Below are 21,275 nucleotides of genomic sequence, written 5' to 3'. Positions count from 1 at the left end.
GCACTATGATATTTCTCCATGTTCAAAGCGGTACACTAAATCATCAAATAAAATGAATTAACAATAGCAAGAAAAGCATTTTTTACTCGCTGCTTTTCTTCATCTGCCAGATGGAGATTATTTAATGTATTACCACGAAGCACAGCAACTTTTATGATTTATGAACTAGAGCTGAATGTTCAAGAAAGTTACTGCTTCACAGTCTGCAGAATGATATATGAGATCATTGGCCTGTGGATGGTCATGGCGGTTTAGCGCAGCAATACTCCTCTTCCAAAGACTTAACAAGCTCTTTTTTCCTCTTATAGTAGTACAGTGATGTATGTGACTGGAATTTATCTGAAAACTTAAGAATATCTGTAGAACAATTTCAGCTAACAATTAAAAATATACAGTAATGTATTAATAATGCCATTCAACTACAACTGTGTAAAAGATAAAAACAAATTCAAAAAACCATAATCTGCAAAAAATCATATTCATCACTTCATATCTCCCCTCCTATTGTGTAAGACTTCCCCCACCTCCTAGATTGTAAGCTCCTCAGGGCAGGGTCCTCTTTTCCTCCTGTGGCACCTTTCCCTGAAATGTAAATTTACCCAAATTTATTGGGGTCCCTATCATTCAACTTCCTAAACATTTGATATGGTATCTATTAATTTAGAAACCAAAACTAATTAATGCTTTCTAGTTGGTCCTGCAAACATTTGCACAAGATAATTATTTTACAGTATGGATATAAACTATTGGTACATCCTTTACTCAATTTCCTAGTTGATGTGTAGATAGTTGAAATCACTCATATTAAGGAACCATTTCTGTCCGCTGTAATTTTATTTTGCAGAGGAAACTGCACTTGAATTAGGTAATTTCTGTGAGAGAGCTTAAAACAAATATCAATAGGATAACATCAGCTATTACTTTTGCAATGCATGTTTACCAATGTATACTTGACACTTTCACAACCCCTACAGATATTGTCGTTTAAGCATTTTCTTAAAGTGATAAAGGTCTATTTTCAACCACTCCTTTTTTAATTTTTTTCCCTCCATGCACAGTCCAATAACCATTTGATTTGGTTTATCATATTCATAAATCAATCAGCAGAAATGTAATCATCTACTACCTACTACCGATGACCTAACTACCAGACATATTCTTTGTAAAATACTGGTGTGTTTTGTGGGCTAATAGCAGGATTGACACCTTTTGCAGAATTCCTGGCATCCTAGGGGTGGATTGTGTGACTAATATGTAATTAGGATTTCACAGACTTTCACTACTAAAGAGAAATTGCATGTCCCATTTTAAAATAAAGCCTTGTCTGATTTTGAAAAGTGGAACTTTAGTTCTGCTTTAAGTATGTTAACTTGTTGTAAGTGATCAACTAAATTTAGTTAACAACATCAAAGGTGCGATGGGGATTATATTGTATTCTTCTTTTAGAATTTTTTCCTTTATTTTCACCGGTGTTCCTGCCAGTAGCACAATGCCTGTCTTACCCTTCCGAGCGGTAATCCCGAATGTGGTTTATGGTAAAAAAAACAACATGCTGAAAGCAGTAACCCCGAGCCACACTCGGTAGCTAAAAACATTTTTAAAAAAAACACTTACCTGGTCCCATCGGCATCCTTTGGCATCCTGCCCATGGGATCCCATCCTCAGGCTGAGTCCTCTTCCTCTGATCTTCCTCTGACGCGTGCACTGACATTCCCCCAGACGTTGGTGCGTGCGGGAGACGCAGCGGGAAATTTTAGTTATTTTGTATTGGATTCAATACAAAATAAACATTATATAATATATGAATAATTATATTATATACATATATTATACATGCTACCGTACAGTTATATTACAGGTTTCAGTATTTTTATGCACCCTTGTTTTAACAGATTTTTGTGTTTTTTATTTAAAGTTTATTAATAAATGTATTAAATTTAATAAATATTGGACATATTTCATTATGCCTAAGAATTATAGGCCTACAATGTAAAATAAATTTCCATGCAAAACAATGTATTACTTTTGGCATAAAAATACTGACTTAATTGGACCGCCAGGGAGGTTAGGGTAACAGCATTCACTCTCTGTAATATATCTATGATAGGGCAGCATTGTCACCCTGGGCTGTTTTGTATGCTAAATAATAATTGCTTTTGGTTGATTCTATGTAGGCTATTAATTAGTCTTTTGCACTTATACATGATTTGTGTTATATGTATATATCTCTCTATTTCTTTCTATATTTGCACATTCGCATATCAGGGTTTGTTGCCAGGGATACCTCGCAATCCTGGCTTTCTTTGCATGTGCTGGGAATGAATGAACTGCTCTGGAGGTACACCATGATGGCCTGGCTAATCAAGATGGCCGAAGATCAGGATACAGAAGAAAAAAATGGAAGATGGACCAAACGAAAGTCACATTTCCCACCACTCCTTTATGTCCTGGGCTGTTTTTAAAATAAAATGTCTGTAAAGAGTATTCATATTTTAACTCATCTAAATGGTGGTGTACATTAATTTTTTTTATTTTTTTTATCCAACTACAGGCTGCTGGGGTGTCTCTGGTCTCTTCTTACAGCATATACAACATAAGGAGCAGGTAGAAAAAATATTTTGGTTTTATATGTAAATGTAATAAATTATAGATTCATAATGCCACTCTTTCCATATTCATTATACTTATATTTTCCATTTTAAAATGGAACTAGTAATGTGCCTATTACTTTTTACAATATATGTATATATATGTACATAAAATGCATTGTTGGGTGATAGTGGTTCATATATCCATATGGCAACTGGTATCCCACGAAATATGACCAGTACACACCTTGTAACCAAGTCTTGGGCAAGTACTGTTGTCAGGTTAGGGCTTTGTTGCCAAGCTTAGCCTATAAAATGATGTGGAGTCAGAGCTGTAAGTTTGTGTGATGGGATCACATAGCAAAATGACTAAGGGGTTTTCTGCCTCTTTAAAGTTGATCATATCCATTACAATAAAATTGCTGAACTGCTTTTAGATCTACTGTCATCTATGTAAGGTGATGGCCTGTCGGACTGTATGTAGTATATAGTTTTGCCATCTTAAAAGGAAATTAGTTACATGATTGCAAAATAATTGCATTCATGACCCTTATACAGAGGCTTCCAAACAATATAAATATTAATTTAATAGAAATGTATGCCATTTTACTAGCATAAATCATCACAGGCAGTGGTGGGTGGCAAAGGCATACAAGAGAGCCTTCTATTTACCTCTGTCAATCTGCACCCTCCCTGGCCACTGACACTTCAAGACCTCCATTTGACATGACCCCGAGAATCATTAATTACCAGAACAATCAGCTTTCAGTTTGTATCCAGACATGTTTTTCTTTTTCAGCATACAATGTTTAGGAGTGCTTGCAGCAGCTAGAATTATGGTTTTATGTGCTGGTGTACCAAATCACAGATGGCCAGCTAAATGGAATGTAAGTGGGGTGTAATAATTTTAGTGCTGGAAAAGAATGTAAAGATCAGGGTAAATTATCTTCTGTTCTATAATACAGTGTAGTCAGTTGAAAGTGTGGAACTTGCCAGAGTGCCAGAAACAGTCATAATAAAGACAAAATACTAGTTCCCCGAATGGTATGTAGGTTTCCTACAGCTAATCTTTTTGCCATTATATTTACCCATTTGCTGCCCTGTGTCACTTTGTACAGTAGTATTTACAAAACAGTAAGAGATGTGCAAAATGCTTAGATTCACAGAAAAATGAAGCAGAAGTAGGGGAGTTCTGTGCACTACAGGTCTTCAGGTGTAGCTTCCTGTCTAACAAAAAGTGAGTGAGCAGAAAACCACAAATTTCATTCCATCTCTCAAGACTAGCAGTCAGGGGCAGCAGAGCCTTACAATTTATACTGCAGATATAAAGCCATGGATTGGGGACACTGGAAGGGAACTGTTTTTTTTCAGAAAGAATATAAACGAAAGGTAAATTATTATAGTATGTGTAAACCCAAATACAAAAGTTGTGTAATAGATACCTTTCTGCCCTGTACTTGTACAAGTTTTTTTATATTACAAAGTTACATAGTAGGTCAGGTTAAAAAAAGACATAAGTCCATCAACTTTAACCACTAGGGAAATAAACATATCCCAGATATAAAACCATTATAAGACAGAGGAAGCCAAAAAAAAAAACCCTGCTACAATTTGCTCCCCAACAGGGAAAAAAAATCCTTCCTGATTCCATGAGGTAATAGGATGTTCCCTGGATCAACAGTCTGTTATCTTTACTTTAAAGCCTTAATACCTAGTTATATTCTGTGCTTCTAGAAAAGCATCCAGATTTTTCTACAGTAGTTCTTGAAACTACTTCCTGAGGGAGCCGATTCTACATTTTCACAGACCTTACAGTGAAGACTCCCTTTCTTATCTGGAAATTAAACTTCTTTTCCTCCAGATGCAAAGAGTGCCCTCTTGTTCTTTGTAATCATCTCAAAGTGAATAATGGGAAAGAGAGTTCTCTATATGGACCGTTTATATATTTATACGGGGTGATCATATCCCCCCTTAAAGTCTCTCTCCCTAATCTCTCCTCATAGCTGAGCTCCTCCATTCCTTTCATTAGTTTAGTTGCCCTTCTCTGCACTCACTGGTGCCCTAAACTGGACTGCATATTCCAGATGTGGTCTGACCAATGCTTTGTACAGGGGCAGGATAATGTCTCCATCTCGGCAGTCTATTCCGCTTTTAATACAAGAAAGTATGTTGCTAGTTTTAGATATTGCAGCTTGGCATTACATGCTGTTATTAAGTCTATGATCTACCAGAACCCCCAGATCCTTTTCCATTTCTGACTCCCCCAAATGTATTCCCCCTATACAGTATGAAGCATGCATGTTGTTAGGGCCCAAGTGCATAACTTTACATTTATCTATAATAAATGTAATTTGCCACTTGGCTGCCCAATCAAACAGTACATCCAGGTCTGCTTGTAGATTATGGACATCCTGTATGGACTTAATTCGATTACATAGTTTGGTGTCATCTGCAAACAAAGAAATGTACTTTTGATCCCTAACGCTATATCATTTATAAAGATGTTAAACAGTAAATGTTAAACAGGTCCCTACACTGAACCCTGGGGTACACCACTAATAACCTCAGATCATTCAGAGTTTGAATCATTAATCATCACTCTCTGGATACGATCTTTAAGCCAGTTCTCTATCCATTTACAGATTGACTTTTCTAAACCTATTGATCCTAACTTGCTTATTACCTGTCTGTGGGGTACGGTGTCAAATGCTTTAGCAAAGTCCAACTACACTATATTAACTGCTATTCCACTGTCTACCTGTTTACTTACTTCCTCATAAAAAGAGAGTAAATTTGTTTGACAACTTCTGTCTTTATTAAAGCCATGCTGACTATCACTTATAATATTATTTTTTAGCAGTAACTCATCAATGTGGTTCTTTATCAAATTTCCTAGGACCTTTCCAACTCTGGACGTTAAACTAACCGGTCTGTAGTTACCTGGTAATGACTATGCTCCCTTTTTGAAGATAGGAACTACATTGGCCTTACGTTAATCTATTGGTACCATGCCAGTGATTAAAGAGTTATTAGAAATAATAGCTTTGAAAAAACTGAGTTAAGCTCTTTGAGGAAACATGTATGTAATCCATCGGGTCCTGGTGCTGTGTCAACCTTAATTTTGCCCATATTGGTGTAAGTAAGTTACAAATACCTGTTTATCGTGCAAATTTCTGCTCTCTCTAAGGCCCCTGTAGATCCTGTAAAGCAAAGGCAATTGTGCTTTTACCCCTGCAGTCAATGCCACAACTTAATGGCTATCAGCTGTCCTGACCATTTAACAACGATGGTTCTAATGACTGGATCTGCAGTTATTAAAATGATGTTACAAGAGCCACTGGTTTGTTAATGCTATTAATAGACTGCATCAAATGGTATATGTCATATTTTTGTTTTGCCAATGGTTTAGCTTTGAGAGTAATGCTTAGGCACCGTTAATATTTATTAATGTACATAAAACATACGGTATCTAAAAGTTCCCTATAAGTTAGCAAGTGTATATTCTGTGAATTCATGCTGATCGGATAACTAAGTATAACATCTGTAATAAAAGAGCACATAAATATCAGCAAAGAAGCATATCTTTTATATGATACCATTATTTACCAAATTTGACAGGCAGTTTATTGATTTTGCAGAAGGCATAAATTGTTGAACTGAGAATGTATTTCAGCAATAACTATTTATTTGATATTTGTTAAAAATCATGGTGAAAATAAATGCATACAAGTGTAGTCTGCACAGTTATGAATTATAGAAAAGTAAATTAATATGCAGTGTCTTTTATATGTTAGAGTACACATATATATGTACAATTTATTATAAATGTTGCATCAATTAGGCTATTTAATTGCGTGCAGGCATTTCTGGAACATCAGTCCTCCTGGAAGAAATGACACCATGCTACAGTATGCCAGTTGGGGACCTCAGGGGAGTCAGCTGGTAAGTTTAGAATATATCACAATTTTTTTGTGTATAATCATGCCCAATGAATTGTGAATGGTATTCACTTAAACCAGCACTCCATATTTAGTGTATATGTTAAAAATTGGTTCGTACTTCAACATTTAATAATTCACCTAGAATTCATGGGTATTTATGGTCTTAGATTAAATGTTTAGTGTCATGCCAGTGGAATCGTCACCTGAATAATGATCTATTAGTCAAAAAGAAACATACCAGCGAATATAATAATCAAATGGTAACACCAGAAACCAACAGCCATTGAACTTAATATTTAGGCTTCTTCCTCTTCCATCCAAGTTTTCTCTCCTCCTGTACAGCTGCAAGTTAAAAAAAAAATGTAGCCAGAGGTGTCTGATCTTGATCTCAATACAATAATTGTTTGCAGCTGAGCACAGGGACAAGGATCTTTCAGGCTTGCACAGTTAGCAAGCAATCATGTTAGAATAACCAAGCAAAGGTAAAACAGCAGATTCTGCTTGCATTATGAGTGGAATTGGATTTCCTGGAGTTTGGCTTGATATCTTCACCTTCAACAAACCACCAGGACTAATAAAAATGAAAGAGAGAATTTTACTTCCTTTTAATGTGGCAACTTTCTGGCTGGCCATGGGATGTCATTCTACTAATATCTCACCCAAGCCAGTGACAATTTTGGTAAAACGCAAACAATACACCAAGCATATACAGAACATATACAGAAGAAGTATGCTCCAAATCACTGTACTCTACAACCTAAAATATATAAGCTTTAAAAACATATTTCATCTTCTAAATGCTAGAAATTAGTTTTACACCAATTACATATTTAAAGTGATCAGTATTCCCATACCACTACTGGAAATCCACTGCTGAGATATACTATAAATGAATATGGGAACTATAGAAGGAATGCCTGACCTGTCATGTAAAACATAACACATATTTAGAAGACAAAGCTTACATTTTCAAAATGAAAGAAATACACTAAATGTAAATCATATGCAAAAGATATACTTGTATCCTACAGTGACTGAAGCATTCTGCGTCAAGACAACAATATTACAGTCAGCAGGAGTATCATTACCAATAGCCCACTATGTGTTTCAAATATGAAAAAAATTACACAAGCTGCTCAGTTGAAATATTAACCTAAGGATGAACCCCAGCATTACCCCAGCGGTACAACATGAAATGGAACAAAATGACATTCAAACTTACTTAAGAGATTTAACTAGCACAAAACAAGACCTTGGAAATCTACATGTTGTATTATCTACATGTTGTATTATGTAGCCCAACATGTGTTAAAGGAAATGTAAAAATTGCATATCCAGAAGGATATTCATCTACCTAAAAACAAGCAATTAATTGAGTTTTTAAAGTCAATCAGGACTTTATAATTCCACAGATAATAAACAAGGTCGATTGTAATATTGTACTCACTAAGATATACTAAAATTTGAAAACAATGTAATTCAGACAAAAGGCTACTGAAAGGAATAAAGTAATACACATACTGTATCTTCAAAGGTTTTTGCATTTACAAGTAAAAATCTTTGCTTTTCCTAATTGCCCTGCCATTCTTCGGATGGAGTAAAAGACACCTTCAACTTCAATCTCCTACCTCCGAACCTCCTACCTTCTCCTGCCTTCCTAAGTCTCTCTAAGAGAACCCTTTTGCTCAAGGTGGCAAAAGCCAGGTGTACCTCAACACACCTGCACTATATACCTCATTAGAGCCTTTGGCATTCACTCTTTGCTCTAAAAATCCAAAGCATAAACTTCAAACATTATAGATGATGAAATAGAGTTGAACATTTGTAAACTGTAAGCCAATAGGGTTTCCTAATTGGTTATTTAATCTCCCATCTGATGATTCCTGCACAGTTCTGGGGTCAGTACCACTCAGACTGCCAGTGGAATAGCTTGATCTTTTTAGCTGTCTATATTTGATTTTGAGAATTTCTTTAAGGAGGTAATTTCACTTCTAACCACCAAAGTAAGAGCAATTATTTCCACTGACCCCCTAATAAATTCATTTTAGCAGGTGTTCCCCCTAGAACTAAAATTATTATTGGAGTAAAATGGTTAAGATAGGCTCCTCTAGATGAACAATGTGATATGAATTTTTTGTATGTCTGATAATTTAATTAGTATTCACAAAGTAAACCTGGAAATCACAAGTGCAGCACTCAGCAAACACTTTGAAAATGAGTGCTTGAGATGTGACCTAAATACTTGGGAATTCAACATCCACAGGATATAAACTTTCTAAAAGGGCTAAAATGGGATTTTTATTTATTTTGGCATGACAGAAATCAAATGATTTGGTGTTGTCATGAACGGCATATCTGGAAATATAGCCCAGTGCTAGAATAATCTTGCCTTCCCTTGGTCAGGAAAGGGGAACCCTAAGATATTAGGTTATAATATGCTTCCCACATTTTTATTAACACCATTTTTCACTATGACTGCACCTATGGTTAAAGATATATATAATATAATATATATTGCTTTGATCTTGGAAAGTATGTTAGTGCTTATGCTGCTTGTTATTTCATTATCTAATTTCTGAAGACTACCTTTGAAGTACAAAAAGCAGCTCTGTGCTCTGCTGTTTAATCATTTAAATGTACATGCCCAGTTTGTAATTTATATTTTGATGTGCGTATAGGTGCATTATGCTGTCAGTGTTGGAATAAATACCATTAATTCCTGTGCTGCAGGGCTAATTTTGTGCTAAGAATATTAAGGAGAGCACCACCAGATTGTGGAAACCTCCCTTCTAAATTACAGGATGATGGTTTTTATGCCTTTAAATGCTTTCAGTCTTTGTAATAGTAACCTGTGTCTGATCTTTATCCCTTGCCATTTATTAAACAAATATAGATGTTTTCTACATCTGGTTTTGTGTTGAATCCTTATTATTCTTGGTATTTGTTTGCTGGCGAGACTAACCAGCTCAACACTTGGCCATAGTGGAATGGTAAAGAGGCTCACCTAGTAAAGTTTGTTTGTTGTGACAGAACCTTCTACACATGCCCTGTGGTATTTGAAGGTTCTTTTTTTCCTTTAATTTGTTGTAGACACTAGGTATTTTACACATACTTATTATTCACAACAGGTTAAAGAAATTATTTGGGTGCAGTTACTCCAGATCTGATAATCAGTGCCTCAAGTTGTAGGACAGGGGCGGGCAAACTCCGACCTTTAGGCCAGATACGACCTAGCCGGTAGTCCGCCGCTACAGTAAATAGGGAACGCTCCCTGAAGGAAATCCCTCTCCTCCGCAATGCATATGGAGGTGAGGAATTTCACTTCAGGGGGCATTCCCTGATGGTGGGCAGAGCCATTGGGGCGGGACTTCGGCCTAGTGTGCTCCCCCCCACCCTTGAAATGGCCTAGTGGCCACAAAAGTGTATTTTTTTTCTGCACATCTGTCGCAATGACATAGACAAGTGCAGATTTTCTCAGAAATTGCTGTCTGAGTTCAGATTATATGTTACCTGAGTGCAGCCTGATTGACTCTGCCAACAAAATAAAGCTGGGATTCGGTAGCATTCAGTGGCCATTCATGCTGCAGTAATGCATGCACCCCACTGTGTTGTATTGTGGTTTGAGGCAGGATGAATTACAGTAGCTATTTATTTCTGAATGGGCATCAATGCAGGAAAGTATTCCTATTGCTTACCCCCAGCTCCCCCCAAACCCCCCCCCCCAGCTCTTAGTATTGTTATAATCCAACTGGGCCTGAAAATTAACACATTTGCAATATTTCCTGGATATGCTGTGCTTATAATTGTTGTTTATTATATATTTCTGTGGAGTATAACATGAGAACATGAAATGCTGTGCAGTAACTTTATTTATGCTGTGCTTTCTAGGTGTATATCTTCAATAATGATATATACTATCAAGAGTCAGCTTTAGGTCCAGTGCTGCGACTTACTTCTTCAGGGCATTCAGAGAGTGTACTGAATGGTATCACCGATTGGACTTACCGAGGTCAGTCCAATAAAATATGCACTGCTCCTGGGATTTTTTCTGAATAAATCAGATGTTCAGTGGTTATGAATGGGGTTAGAGTTATTTTTACTGGTTTCCCTGCTGAAGTCCAAGAATTCTCTGCTTCAATATTTGTAGATTTTTGATATGGGTAAATTCATTTATAGTATCTATATATGCCAGTATTGTGTACAGCATTTGGGCCCACATTTGCAAAGTATGTGTTCATGTATGGTTCTGCCATGACCAACTCAACATCATTGTTAGTGTTTGGACTTTTTCTAGTTTTAAGTGTGGGTACATTTATTTTGCTGAGAAGCCACCTTAGAGACCTACATTTATCACACCTTAAACCTGTGTAAGAAGAACCATAGCATAGACCAGCAGCTTGTAAACTGTTGAGTAAAAAATATCCCTAAATGCCTTTAGGTGATATATCTCAATATAGTGTATCAATTTGGCACAAGCTAGGTGCTATTGCTTGGCATTCTTACCTAAAAAGTAGAATGATTTGAGGGTCCTCCCCTCCTTCTGTGTCACTGCCTGTGTCTGTCTGCCATTTGCAGCCTCTATTTAATGTACAGCGCTGTATAATATGTTGGTGCTATATAAATACTGTTTAATAATAATACAGTGCTATGAAAGCATCTTATTTTACATGCTCTTTTTAAAATAAAGTGATGAAAACATGATGTACATAATGAGTTAAGCTTAAGTAAAACTTTCTCTTCATATAAGTAGATGTAGAATGTCAGTGTGACAGCAGCAGCTTGTTTATGGCCTGTATTGATAGGTTTGAGTTGTGTACAGATGGGGATTACCATGGGGATCAATAGTAAGGCCATTTTTAAATATACCTGAAAATTCTTTGTTTTGCAGAGGAAGTGCTTAACAGTTATGCTGCTCACTGGTGGTCTCCTGATGGAACTAGGTTGGCCTATCTCTCTATCAACACTAGCCGTGTCCCTAACATGGAGCTGCCACACTTTGTAGGTGCTGACTACCCAGCCAGTACTCGTTATGCCTACCCAAAGGTAATCATTTTATGATGTCCTAATGTACTGTATGCCTTGGTATTTTCTGTAGCTGTAGACAATGCTTTCTTTATTTTTATTTACTTAATATGTGGTATATGAGAAGTGTTTTGGACCAAATGATAAAATACCCAAAAATGTCCCGCCTCAGAAGAAATTGGAGCTACAAGGTACAATTGCCCTAAAGCTGCTTTCCCTGATACTGAAATGTTCCTGTATTTCCTCTCACTAAACATGATGTCACTATGGGACGCAACATATGGGTTGCATTAGGGCTTCCCAGCAGGGCATCCCACCCCGTACGCTAAGGTTGCAAGTCATTCCCCTTTGCACACACATATGTAGGTTTGTTCTTACAGTGATAACCCCCTGAACTGTCATCAGCCTGGCCAGTAACAATCTAGTGTCTGCTACCCATGCCTACTCTCTAGTGTCCTACAGATCAGAATCGACAATTTATTCATTACAGATATATCCCATGGAACTATACCATAAATCTCTGAAATATCAGACCACTGGTTCAGACAGCCTCATGTTCTGACAGATAATCTACCCTGTCTAGATGTTCTGCCTACACCTTCCTCTGTGGTATTTAGGCTTAACACCCCCTTCTAAGTGCCTAAACCTAATCCCTTATGTACTGGTGGGTAAGCCTTTATTCCCCTGCCTGGTGCCTAAATTTAACCCCTTCTTGGAGCCTAACCCTAATACCCTTCCTTCTTGGTGCCTAACCCTAAGCAGATCCAAATCCAAAATGTAACCTTGAACACTTCCACCCTCGCTGGATAATTGCCCAACCTACAGGTAGGACAGTTATGTGGGTGGGCTATTTAGACAGAAGTGGAACTCTCTTTTTACTAGCCAGGCTGTAAACAGCAAGAAATGCTGTGGCCCTCTTTGGAACTAGAGGTGTAATTATTAATTGTAAATGAGGGGCTAGTAATGAGGACTGCAACATTTTTACCACCCAAAGATTGTATAAAGTATTGCAAATCATTCTAGAATGATTGGTGGAAATCAAAAGACTATTTGGGTATATAGGGGTTCATTGGTATTTAATAGTTAACTGATCAGTATGTAATGTCTATGGGCACCTTAATATAATTTATTCCTACAGGGTACATAACTGTGGGCTTATTAATATTCTATCAGTACTAACTGGTTTCTTATCTGTGCACTAATATCCCTTAACTCTCGTCCTTGGAGAGGCTATTGCACATCTTGTTTAGCTAGACTGAAGCAGTAGGAAGTGTGCAGGGCATGTTAATTAATCAGCCAGTGATTGTTAATTCAGTCATTACCATATAGATTTGCAAATCAACTTTATTACAAACTTCTGGTAGTTGCTTCTCTAGATGTTATATATGTCACTTTTATGTATTGACTTATGTAAAATACTTCCCTGACCGCTGAAGAAATTAATTAACTATGGAATTGCTGCCTTGTCTTATATTTATTTTTTGGCTTTTACAAAAAATCAATTTAAAAGCATCTTAACTGAGGCTAATGGCGTGTGTTAAATTAGAGGACCAAATACTGTTTTGTTTTAATCATCCTATTTTTTAACACAATCACTGTGCTGTATTTTTATAAAGGGATTTAAGATACAGATGTTTTACATTTATGTAAACCTAATCCGTAAAATCTTCTTTAAGTTGTAACATGGTTATTTCAAATGTAATTTTCAGGGTTTTTGAATTTGCAATTAGATTTATTAAAGTAATACCCAGCGATCCTGCTATGAATGTCTTCTGTTTTAGCACAGGTTTTGCAGGTATGATCCACTGTTGCCAACCTTGGGACGTCTCAACTGAAAGTGCTGTGCATAAATCCCTTGGACTGTCTGTTTGTATAAATATGCAGAGTTTATATATATATATATATATATATAGGCAGGAAGAGGCTGCAATTCCGAGATGCAAAGAATGAGTTCCAGTTGTTCAGGCTTTACACTTACAATACATTATCCATTTAGTGCATATTGGACTTATATTAATATTTCTATGTAATTCTATAATGCCTACATATTATATTTTGCTGCACAGAGCCCACAGTCTTGTCACTACCTGGATTACAATTGTATGTCCCTAAAATTATATAAACTGATTTCGAGGGGAAGCCAATTAACCAAGTAGTATGTTTTGTGAGTAAAACCCATGCAAACATGGCCAAAACATACATATTCTGTGCACTTTAAATCCTGACTGAGATTTGAACTTCAGTGCTGCAAGACTAGAACAATACTCACCATGCTAATCCAGCTACTCACCTGCCTATGAATACCTGTAGATACCCCAAGTAAGAGTAAGTAGTAACTCTAACTATCTGATAGACAACCTATTCTCATAACTATTTTTCCCATCTTTCCCATTCTTCACATTTTTACCAGTATTTTAAAAAGGCTCTGAATGATGTTACTGAATAAGAACGTCATGTCCTATGAAGCATAAAAAAACCCTTAAAAATATATGCATCAATATGTGGATAAAGCAAGTGCTAAGTAATAGACACCTGTATTGAGAGGTATTTAGAGGCTGCCATTGTTGATGTCCTTCTGAAAGGACTTTAAGTCACAGCCTGTAACAAGCATGTAGGAAAGGAAGTTAGAATAAAGTCTGAACGCCTGATATACATGTCTACAAGTCAGCAACCCATTAAGGCCATTCGGTCAGCTCAAGCCTGTGAGGATGTATGTGTAGGGTGAAGAAGGATCTGTGTATTAGATCACTCCCAGTGCCAAATCATATGGAATTGTAAAAAGAAGAACATTCATTAGGATTATTTGTTTTTATCTAATAAATTCTTCATAAAGTGGTAACATTGGATATCAGATTTACTCTTTTATGTTACAGGCTGGACAGCCTATTCCTCTAGTAAAAGTGTTGGTTGTCAACCTTTATGGTCCATCACACACTGTGGAAATCCTTCGTCCTGATTCTTTTGATTACAGGTAAACCAGACTAGTACCGGTGTATGTGTGTGTGTGTATGTGTGTGAGCAATACCTAAAATGTATGACAGCAGAATAAAATTCAGTGTACTGCAATGAGTATACAAAATGCCATGTACTGCAAGAGTTGGCACAATCATTCTGTTATTCTGATGTATAGCCATGGATGGTATGTTCCCTGCTGCTTAACTGACACTTGGTTTTTTATACCAGGTAAGCTGGCTTTACCTTTAGCTACTTTCCTTTTGTGTACACTATATTACAATGATTATTCTTACTATTATTATTGATAAACAAAATTTATATAGCGCAAACATATTACGCAGCAGTGTACATTAAATAGGGGTTGCAAATGACAGACGAATACAGATAGTGACACAGGAGGAGAGGACCCTACCCGGAAAAGCTTACAATCTAGGAAATAATATAAGAATAACATTATACGCAAATGTACTAAAGACCCCAAAAATATTACACAGGAAGTATTCTGAAAGCAGGGGACCTACATAAATCTTGTATTATGAAAAACTAGATTTTTTGACCATGGTACATTTCCAGTGTTATTTGAAGATCACACAGCACTTTTATGTTTAGTTGTGTTTGCAAAAAAGTTGTAAGCTGGTATAAAGTGATTTACAGTCCTACACATAATTCTGCTTACTTTCAGATGAATCTTCTCTTTTTCCTTTAGGGAATATTACATCACCTTCATCAGCTGGGTGACAAACATTAGGCTTGCTGTGCAATGGTTAAATCGTTCTCAGAACTTTTCAGTCCTCACCATTTGTGATACAATCACAGGGACCTGTGCAGAGGTCAGTGTTTTGTCATAACGTTATTTGCATTAATACCAATATCAATAAAATACTATACATAAACTTGGCATTCATTATCACATGTTAAATTTTATTTTACTATTTCAGTAGTATTGATTTTTTTTTTTTTTGTATAAAATAATTAAAATGAATACATAAATTGGATTCCTTTTAATAAATAATTTATCAGTGATATATGTGAAATTTGATAAAGCACTTTTGCTATGTAGATCAGGACATTATACTACTGGGTGGGTATTAGTACAACTTGTTCTGAAATAAATATCTATTATTTATAAATAAGTAGAAAAAAATAACAAAGTCCTAACCGGATGTCTGGAATATTAGGAAGGTGTTTTATAACCAGAGTATTACAATCCAAGCTGTAGCTGGTGGCTAATCAAGGATGCAGTAACATTGGTAATTCTTGTACAAATCACACCAGTATCTGACTGAGCCTGAAATGTGGCCTGAAACAGGCCTGGTATGCACAGCAGGTTCATTACCATTTCTGCAGATTTTGTAAAGATGCAGGTAGTCCCCGAGTTACGTACCTATGTTGAATTTGTATGTAAGTCAGAACAGGTACATTAATAAATGCAATTAGGACAGATGTTTGTCTCAACATATTATTAGGCAGCATGGTGTCAGTTACTGTATAAAATCCTCACTGTGAGTTCACCACAAACAAAGCAAAAAAAGAAACTTTATAGAGCCTAGACATTCATTAACTTTTGGAGCAAGATGTGTTTTGATAGGCAAAAAGAAAACTGCAGAGTTTGTCTTGGTCATTAAAAAGTTACAAGATGTTGTTCAGCTGTGAAGAAGTCTGCAAAGAAGTCATGCCAATCACCCCCTACCCCCTATTAATTCTCTGTCCTGCACTTGAGCAAGCAGGGAAGTTTGTATCTAGGAGTCTAGGAATTTTGTATCTAGGAGTCATCTATATGTCAGATGTCCTTAACTAGGGAACTACCTGTATTATTCTTAGGCACTATACTGTGAAGTGGCAGCTGCAGCCTACAGGCTTTAGTTGTCACCATGCTTTTCTATGTATTAGGTGCAAAGACCACTGAAGCTGACAGGTCTGTTTGTAATAAAACTCTTGTGATCACCATAATAGGTGTCATAATGAGCACATGATGGGAAACTAGTGATAAGTGCCCAACCATCATGTAGTCTAGTAACTCTTAGGGGAAATTATTTAATATTTTGTTGGCATGGGAAACCAAGACCCTCTTAGTGTTATGCATTCTGGTATTGAATAGTCCACTCTATTCTTGTAAGAATATATAAGATTTACTTGGGTTGAATGATGAATTAGCAATTCAATATTAGTCTAGTCTTATTGGGAAGCTTGGTGACTACAGTTATGTCTACACACTACCAACCCATGAATCAACAGTCAGATGGCATCGATCACATATCCATTCGGGAGCATAGAAATTTCTTTTATAGTGCATTGACTTCTTCCTGCCAGTCTGTAACCACAGCTCCAGTGCCAAGGAGAAATGGGTAAAGGGAGGGCAAGGTGTTCCATAAAAAGGTTTCACTACTGAAGAAGCAAGCATAAGGTGCAATGTAACAGCTTCAATCTATATCCATATTCTGCATGTTAGTTACTCGTGCAAGTAATAGTTCCTCAAATAAATTTCTATCGGAGGAAATTCAAAGGAATTTTATATCAAGTTTTCTTTGGCCCATATTAGAAGGTGAACCTCGTATTTTACTGACACTGATCAGATTGTTCAGTAGAAGAAATCTTAGCCTGGTATGCAGACTAGAAATCTGACAATGCTCCAGATGGTTGGGCACCTTATCCTGTGTTACAAACATGATCAACGCACATCAAATTTTATTACATGGATCCTAAAACATAGTGGTAGGTTAATGTGCTTTCCCCCCAATTTGGCCTTAGACTGTAGAAAGATATCATACTATGACTATGGCAAGGACTTTATATTCTGACCATTGCAGAGAGATTAAACTAAAAGTACTGTAGGTACATTGGACTATGGCTATGGTTGGTCTATGACTAAAATACTCTAGTAGGGACATCAGAGTGTGACTATTGTGGGGGCATCAGGCTACAGCGGGAACTTTGATCTATGACTATTGTAGTAGAGGAATTTCACCAGGAAAGGGATTAAAGGGCCTGGATAAGTCTGTATGTAGGTGTTGCATTTTATATTTGCAGCTCTTTATTTGGGAGAAAAAAGAATAAATCTGGCCCTGATTGGGTGTTGTCTGGTGTACAGTTCTAGTACAATACCTGAGGATGTATAACACCAGCTGGTATTTCAGTCACCAACCTCTGCTTTGTTTCCCACCTTTGGGTGTATGCTGCCAGCTCTGATCCTGGTGCATTCCTGACTTCAATTCCTGATTCCCTTCTGATGTCCAGCTTGACTGATCTTCTGGAACTGGCTCCAGCTTGTCTTTTGACCCCAGCTTGGTACTGTATCTGTACAACCAGCTCTGACATTTCTCTGTCTTTGCTTTCCCTAACCCTGTGTGTCTCCAGTGTATGCATATTTGGACATTGTTATGTGGCTGATGAGACCAAGAGACTCCAAGTAGAACAACTCAAATGTTTGTAAAGCACAACTAAATTACAAAAAAACAAGGCAAATTTTTAAAGCAGCCTTGTTGACTTGTTTAAAAAAATAATAAACTAATAGTTGTATTACATTAGGTATTATTTTATTAAAGTAATAACTTAAAAAATGAAATTTGTAAATTCAAAAACCCATCGTGTAGCTGTGTTTTGCTGTAACTGTGTAGCTATCTGACCTTTCCTGCCTTTTACTTTTCTGTAAAAGGGATTATGGTCAAACAATTGCTTACAACCTACTTCTTGTGACTACAACACGAGGAAACCCTTGAAATGTTTCAGGTCTTCAGGGAACCTCTGACAAATTACTATATTCACAGCTCACAGTACAAAAGCATGGTGGTCAGTAGGAAGAATGCATTTTACATTGTGGGCAATGGGAAGAATGTCAACCTTATAGATAGCCAAAAAATATAATTGGTGTCTGAGTAACCTGAAAGGAACACATTTCTCAAAGAATCCCTAGCAACCTCTGGATGAACCCTGGTTGAGAAACACTGATATGTGTATACATCAATCAGATTGTTACATGACCATTACTAGCTCATTTTAGCCAAACATCCTTTTATACCATACTGTTAAAAACATTCATCAATATGATATTATAGTTTTATTATCTCATGACCTGTCTGGGCAACAACAACCATAACTTTTTTTTTTATTGGCTCACTCCAACCCGAGCAGGTGCAGGAAGGAGGACACAAGATGTCCATAATGGCACAGACTAGAATGCTTACACAAATCCAGCTGTACATCCACCAAACATGTATTCAGTTTCCCATGTCTTTGTATTTATCTTCCTAGAAAAGATGAATTCTTAGGTAGTTCTTGTAGGGGAAACCTCTACACACACACTAGATTTTTGCCTATGACAATAGCGAACCATTGTTTCAGTAGAAGAACATGTACAAAGCTTAAGGAATGGTGTTTCTTATAGACGATAACCACTGCACAATGGTCAGAACCTTACATGGTGTTTTTTAATGCTTCCCTTGGCTTTTGTGGTCCCTTCTCCCAGTTAGTTGTTGAATGTTGCTTGATGTGTAGTGGTTTTTGTTTCTGTATTTTCTGTGGATTTGTGTGGTTTTTGAATCTTTATTCATCACTGAATCTGTTGGGGTTTTTTGTGCTCATAATCTTCCTGGTGTTTAATGGTCTGTGCACCTGTTTTTCTCCCATCTTATAGTAGTTTTGTGCCTGTCGTCCAGCAGTTGTTGTAACCATATTCTTCCCGATATCAACATGACAGGTGGCCCTCCACTCAAAACCTTTTTGCCATGGGAATATTAGTTCTCATTCCTTATAAAATATAATTTACGATTTTAGCTATTAACATGCTTTGAGCAAAAGCTAAAGCAATATAAACTCCCAGATTTAGCATTTTCACCTGGTGGAAATGCTTTGTAAAAATTTAAACTTGATATATCATTAATTTTTACAATATATATATATATTTATAATGTAGTATATATATTTATATATATATATATATAATAGTATATATTCATAATATATCTTGTGGTAGTAGAATTTTTTTCCGAAAACACTATCTGTAACAAGCATTATTGTAATCAGACATTAAGATCATCCATCTTCAGAACACTTTTATCACCTTTCTTACAGGACATTGCAGCATTGGCTCTAACAGAACCCTCATAATTCAAGGGATGCTCCATTATCATCAGACTCATCAGTACATCAGTTATCTCCAATGGACACCTGTATTCACAATCATTCTCATCCCCCATACCCTAAGATAGTAATGCTATTGCTTATTGTATATTTAGAAACACAGAGCCTCAGCGGAAGTTTGGATCAGTACCCAGGTAAAAGAATTTTCTTTTTTTTTTTCTTTTTAGCACAGTCTCAGGAAAATCGTGTTTGTGCCAACATCTATTCAAGTGCATAGGGTTTCCTTTTTGCTTCTCCTTAACATCTGGCATTGGGTGTTTAAAATAAACAGTTGTTCCCTAGAACAATTTAAAAATAATTCCTTACCTCACATTTTTGTCAGCTCAAAGAGTTGTCTGTTGACAATATTATATGTAGTATCACTTTTATGACTGGCTGGCAGTCAAAATATTCTGCCCAACCTGAGAAGCAATTTCCCCAATACTTCTCCCATTGCATAAGGAAAAATTTGACTTTTGCTGACACTTGTTCCACAAAAAAAAAATATATAAGGGGTAACTTGGATGTTGTCACATTTCTTTTTTGCCTCACAGGCCTTTCCTGTGTTCTCCAATGATAACATCTTCCTCTTGGTGCCAGTAAAACAGGGTGGACAAGGGGAATATATGCATTTGGCTATGTTATCCACACAGGTAATTACCATTTTCACTGTCTAATTCTAAAATGCTATATATCATAATCATTATTTAAAATAAGTAAGAAAAAATAATATAACAACAACCTGGCCCTCACTAAGAGATGTTAATGGTAAAGTAACAATTTATGGTCAATACAAAAAATACAATTTTAATATTATTTTTATAGTTAGGCAAGTAATCTGTATTCTTAGTGCAGCCAGTGGGTGAAGCCATATGTTTTAGCTTAGCCACTTCGTAGGAGATAGCATAGGCTGAATAAAATAACATTGTGTTAAATGAGATCTAAAATATGGTTATAGCAGTATACGCAGGACACCATTCTAAAGTTATTAAAATGAAATTCAATAGTAGACAGTTACTGGGAAACATTGGGATAATAGTGGAATGCTTTGATGGTGGTTGTGTCTACATTTTAATCCAATTGTTCCCTTAAGAACAGTGATTTGACAATTCATTGCTAATAACATTGCAATCCTAAAAATGTATAGGGAACAAATAGGCAATTGTATACAACACATTGGAAAAAAATAATCCAGTGTTAGAATAGGAGTCCAACAAAAGAGAGAAAACAAAAAAGCCAGTAGCAGGGAAATGTGGGAGGGCCTGCATGACAGGCGTGCTCGGACTGCACAAGGAAAGTGGGGGGGAGAAAGGGTTAAGGTGGAGTTACACAGAGAAGCAAGGGGGAGAGAGAGGGTCAGGTCAAAAGTTTAAGGGGAGGAGATAGGAGAAGGTAAAAGGAGAGTGCAACGGAAGTTCAGGACAGTTTTTTGAGAGAAGAAATTGGGATTGGATTTAGGCAGGCATTATGGAGTCTATTGACGCATTAATGCAACAACTTAGGGCTGAGGCAGCCTCACAAAGTGAGGTTTGGCTGCAGGAGAGAGTAGCGGAGGCAGTTGGGGGGGCCCCTAGGGAACAGCAGGTAGATAGGCTAGAGGGGCTGCGGCCTCGGAGAGCTAGGGCTCCGGTGCGCCTGAGCCCAGAACCGTTGG

General features: G+C 36.7%; 1 protein-coding gene across 1 annotated transcript in view; it reads left to right on the top strand.

Moving 5' to 3' along the window:
• LOC140322446 (inactive dipeptidyl peptidase 10-like) overlaps positions 1 to 21,275 on the top strand; it is a 78,893-nt gene that overhangs the window by 24,050 nt on the left and 33,568 nt on the right. The window contains exons 6-13 of the mRNA XM_072399044.1: positions 2,552 to 2,604; positions 6,449 to 6,530; positions 10,418 to 10,538; positions 11,418 to 11,572; positions 14,425 to 14,522; positions 15,213 to 15,336; positions 19,738 to 19,776; positions 20,176 to 20,274. Coding sequence (XP_072255145.1) covers positions 2,552 to 2,604; positions 6,449 to 6,530; positions 10,418 to 10,538; positions 11,418 to 11,572; positions 14,425 to 14,522; positions 15,213 to 15,336; positions 19,738 to 19,776; positions 20,176 to 20,274 — 771 coding nt within the window. The remainder of the gene's footprint in view (positions 1 to 2,551; positions 2,605 to 6,448; positions 6,531 to 10,417; positions 10,539 to 11,417; positions 11,573 to 14,424; positions 14,523 to 15,212; positions 15,337 to 19,737; positions 19,777 to 20,175; positions 20,275 to 21,275) is intronic.

The sequence above is a fragment of the Pyxicephalus adspersus genome, chromosome 1 (genome assembly GCF_032062135.1).
Source record: "Pyxicephalus adspersus chromosome 1, UCB_Pads_2.0, whole genome shotgun sequence".
In the NCBI taxonomy this organism is placed as follows: Eukaryota; Metazoa; Chordata; class Amphibia; order Anura; family Pyxicephalidae; genus Pyxicephalus; species Pyxicephalus adspersus.
The sequence above is the reverse complement of the archived record's forward strand: the minus strand, read 5'-3'. Positions and strand labels throughout refer to the sequence as shown.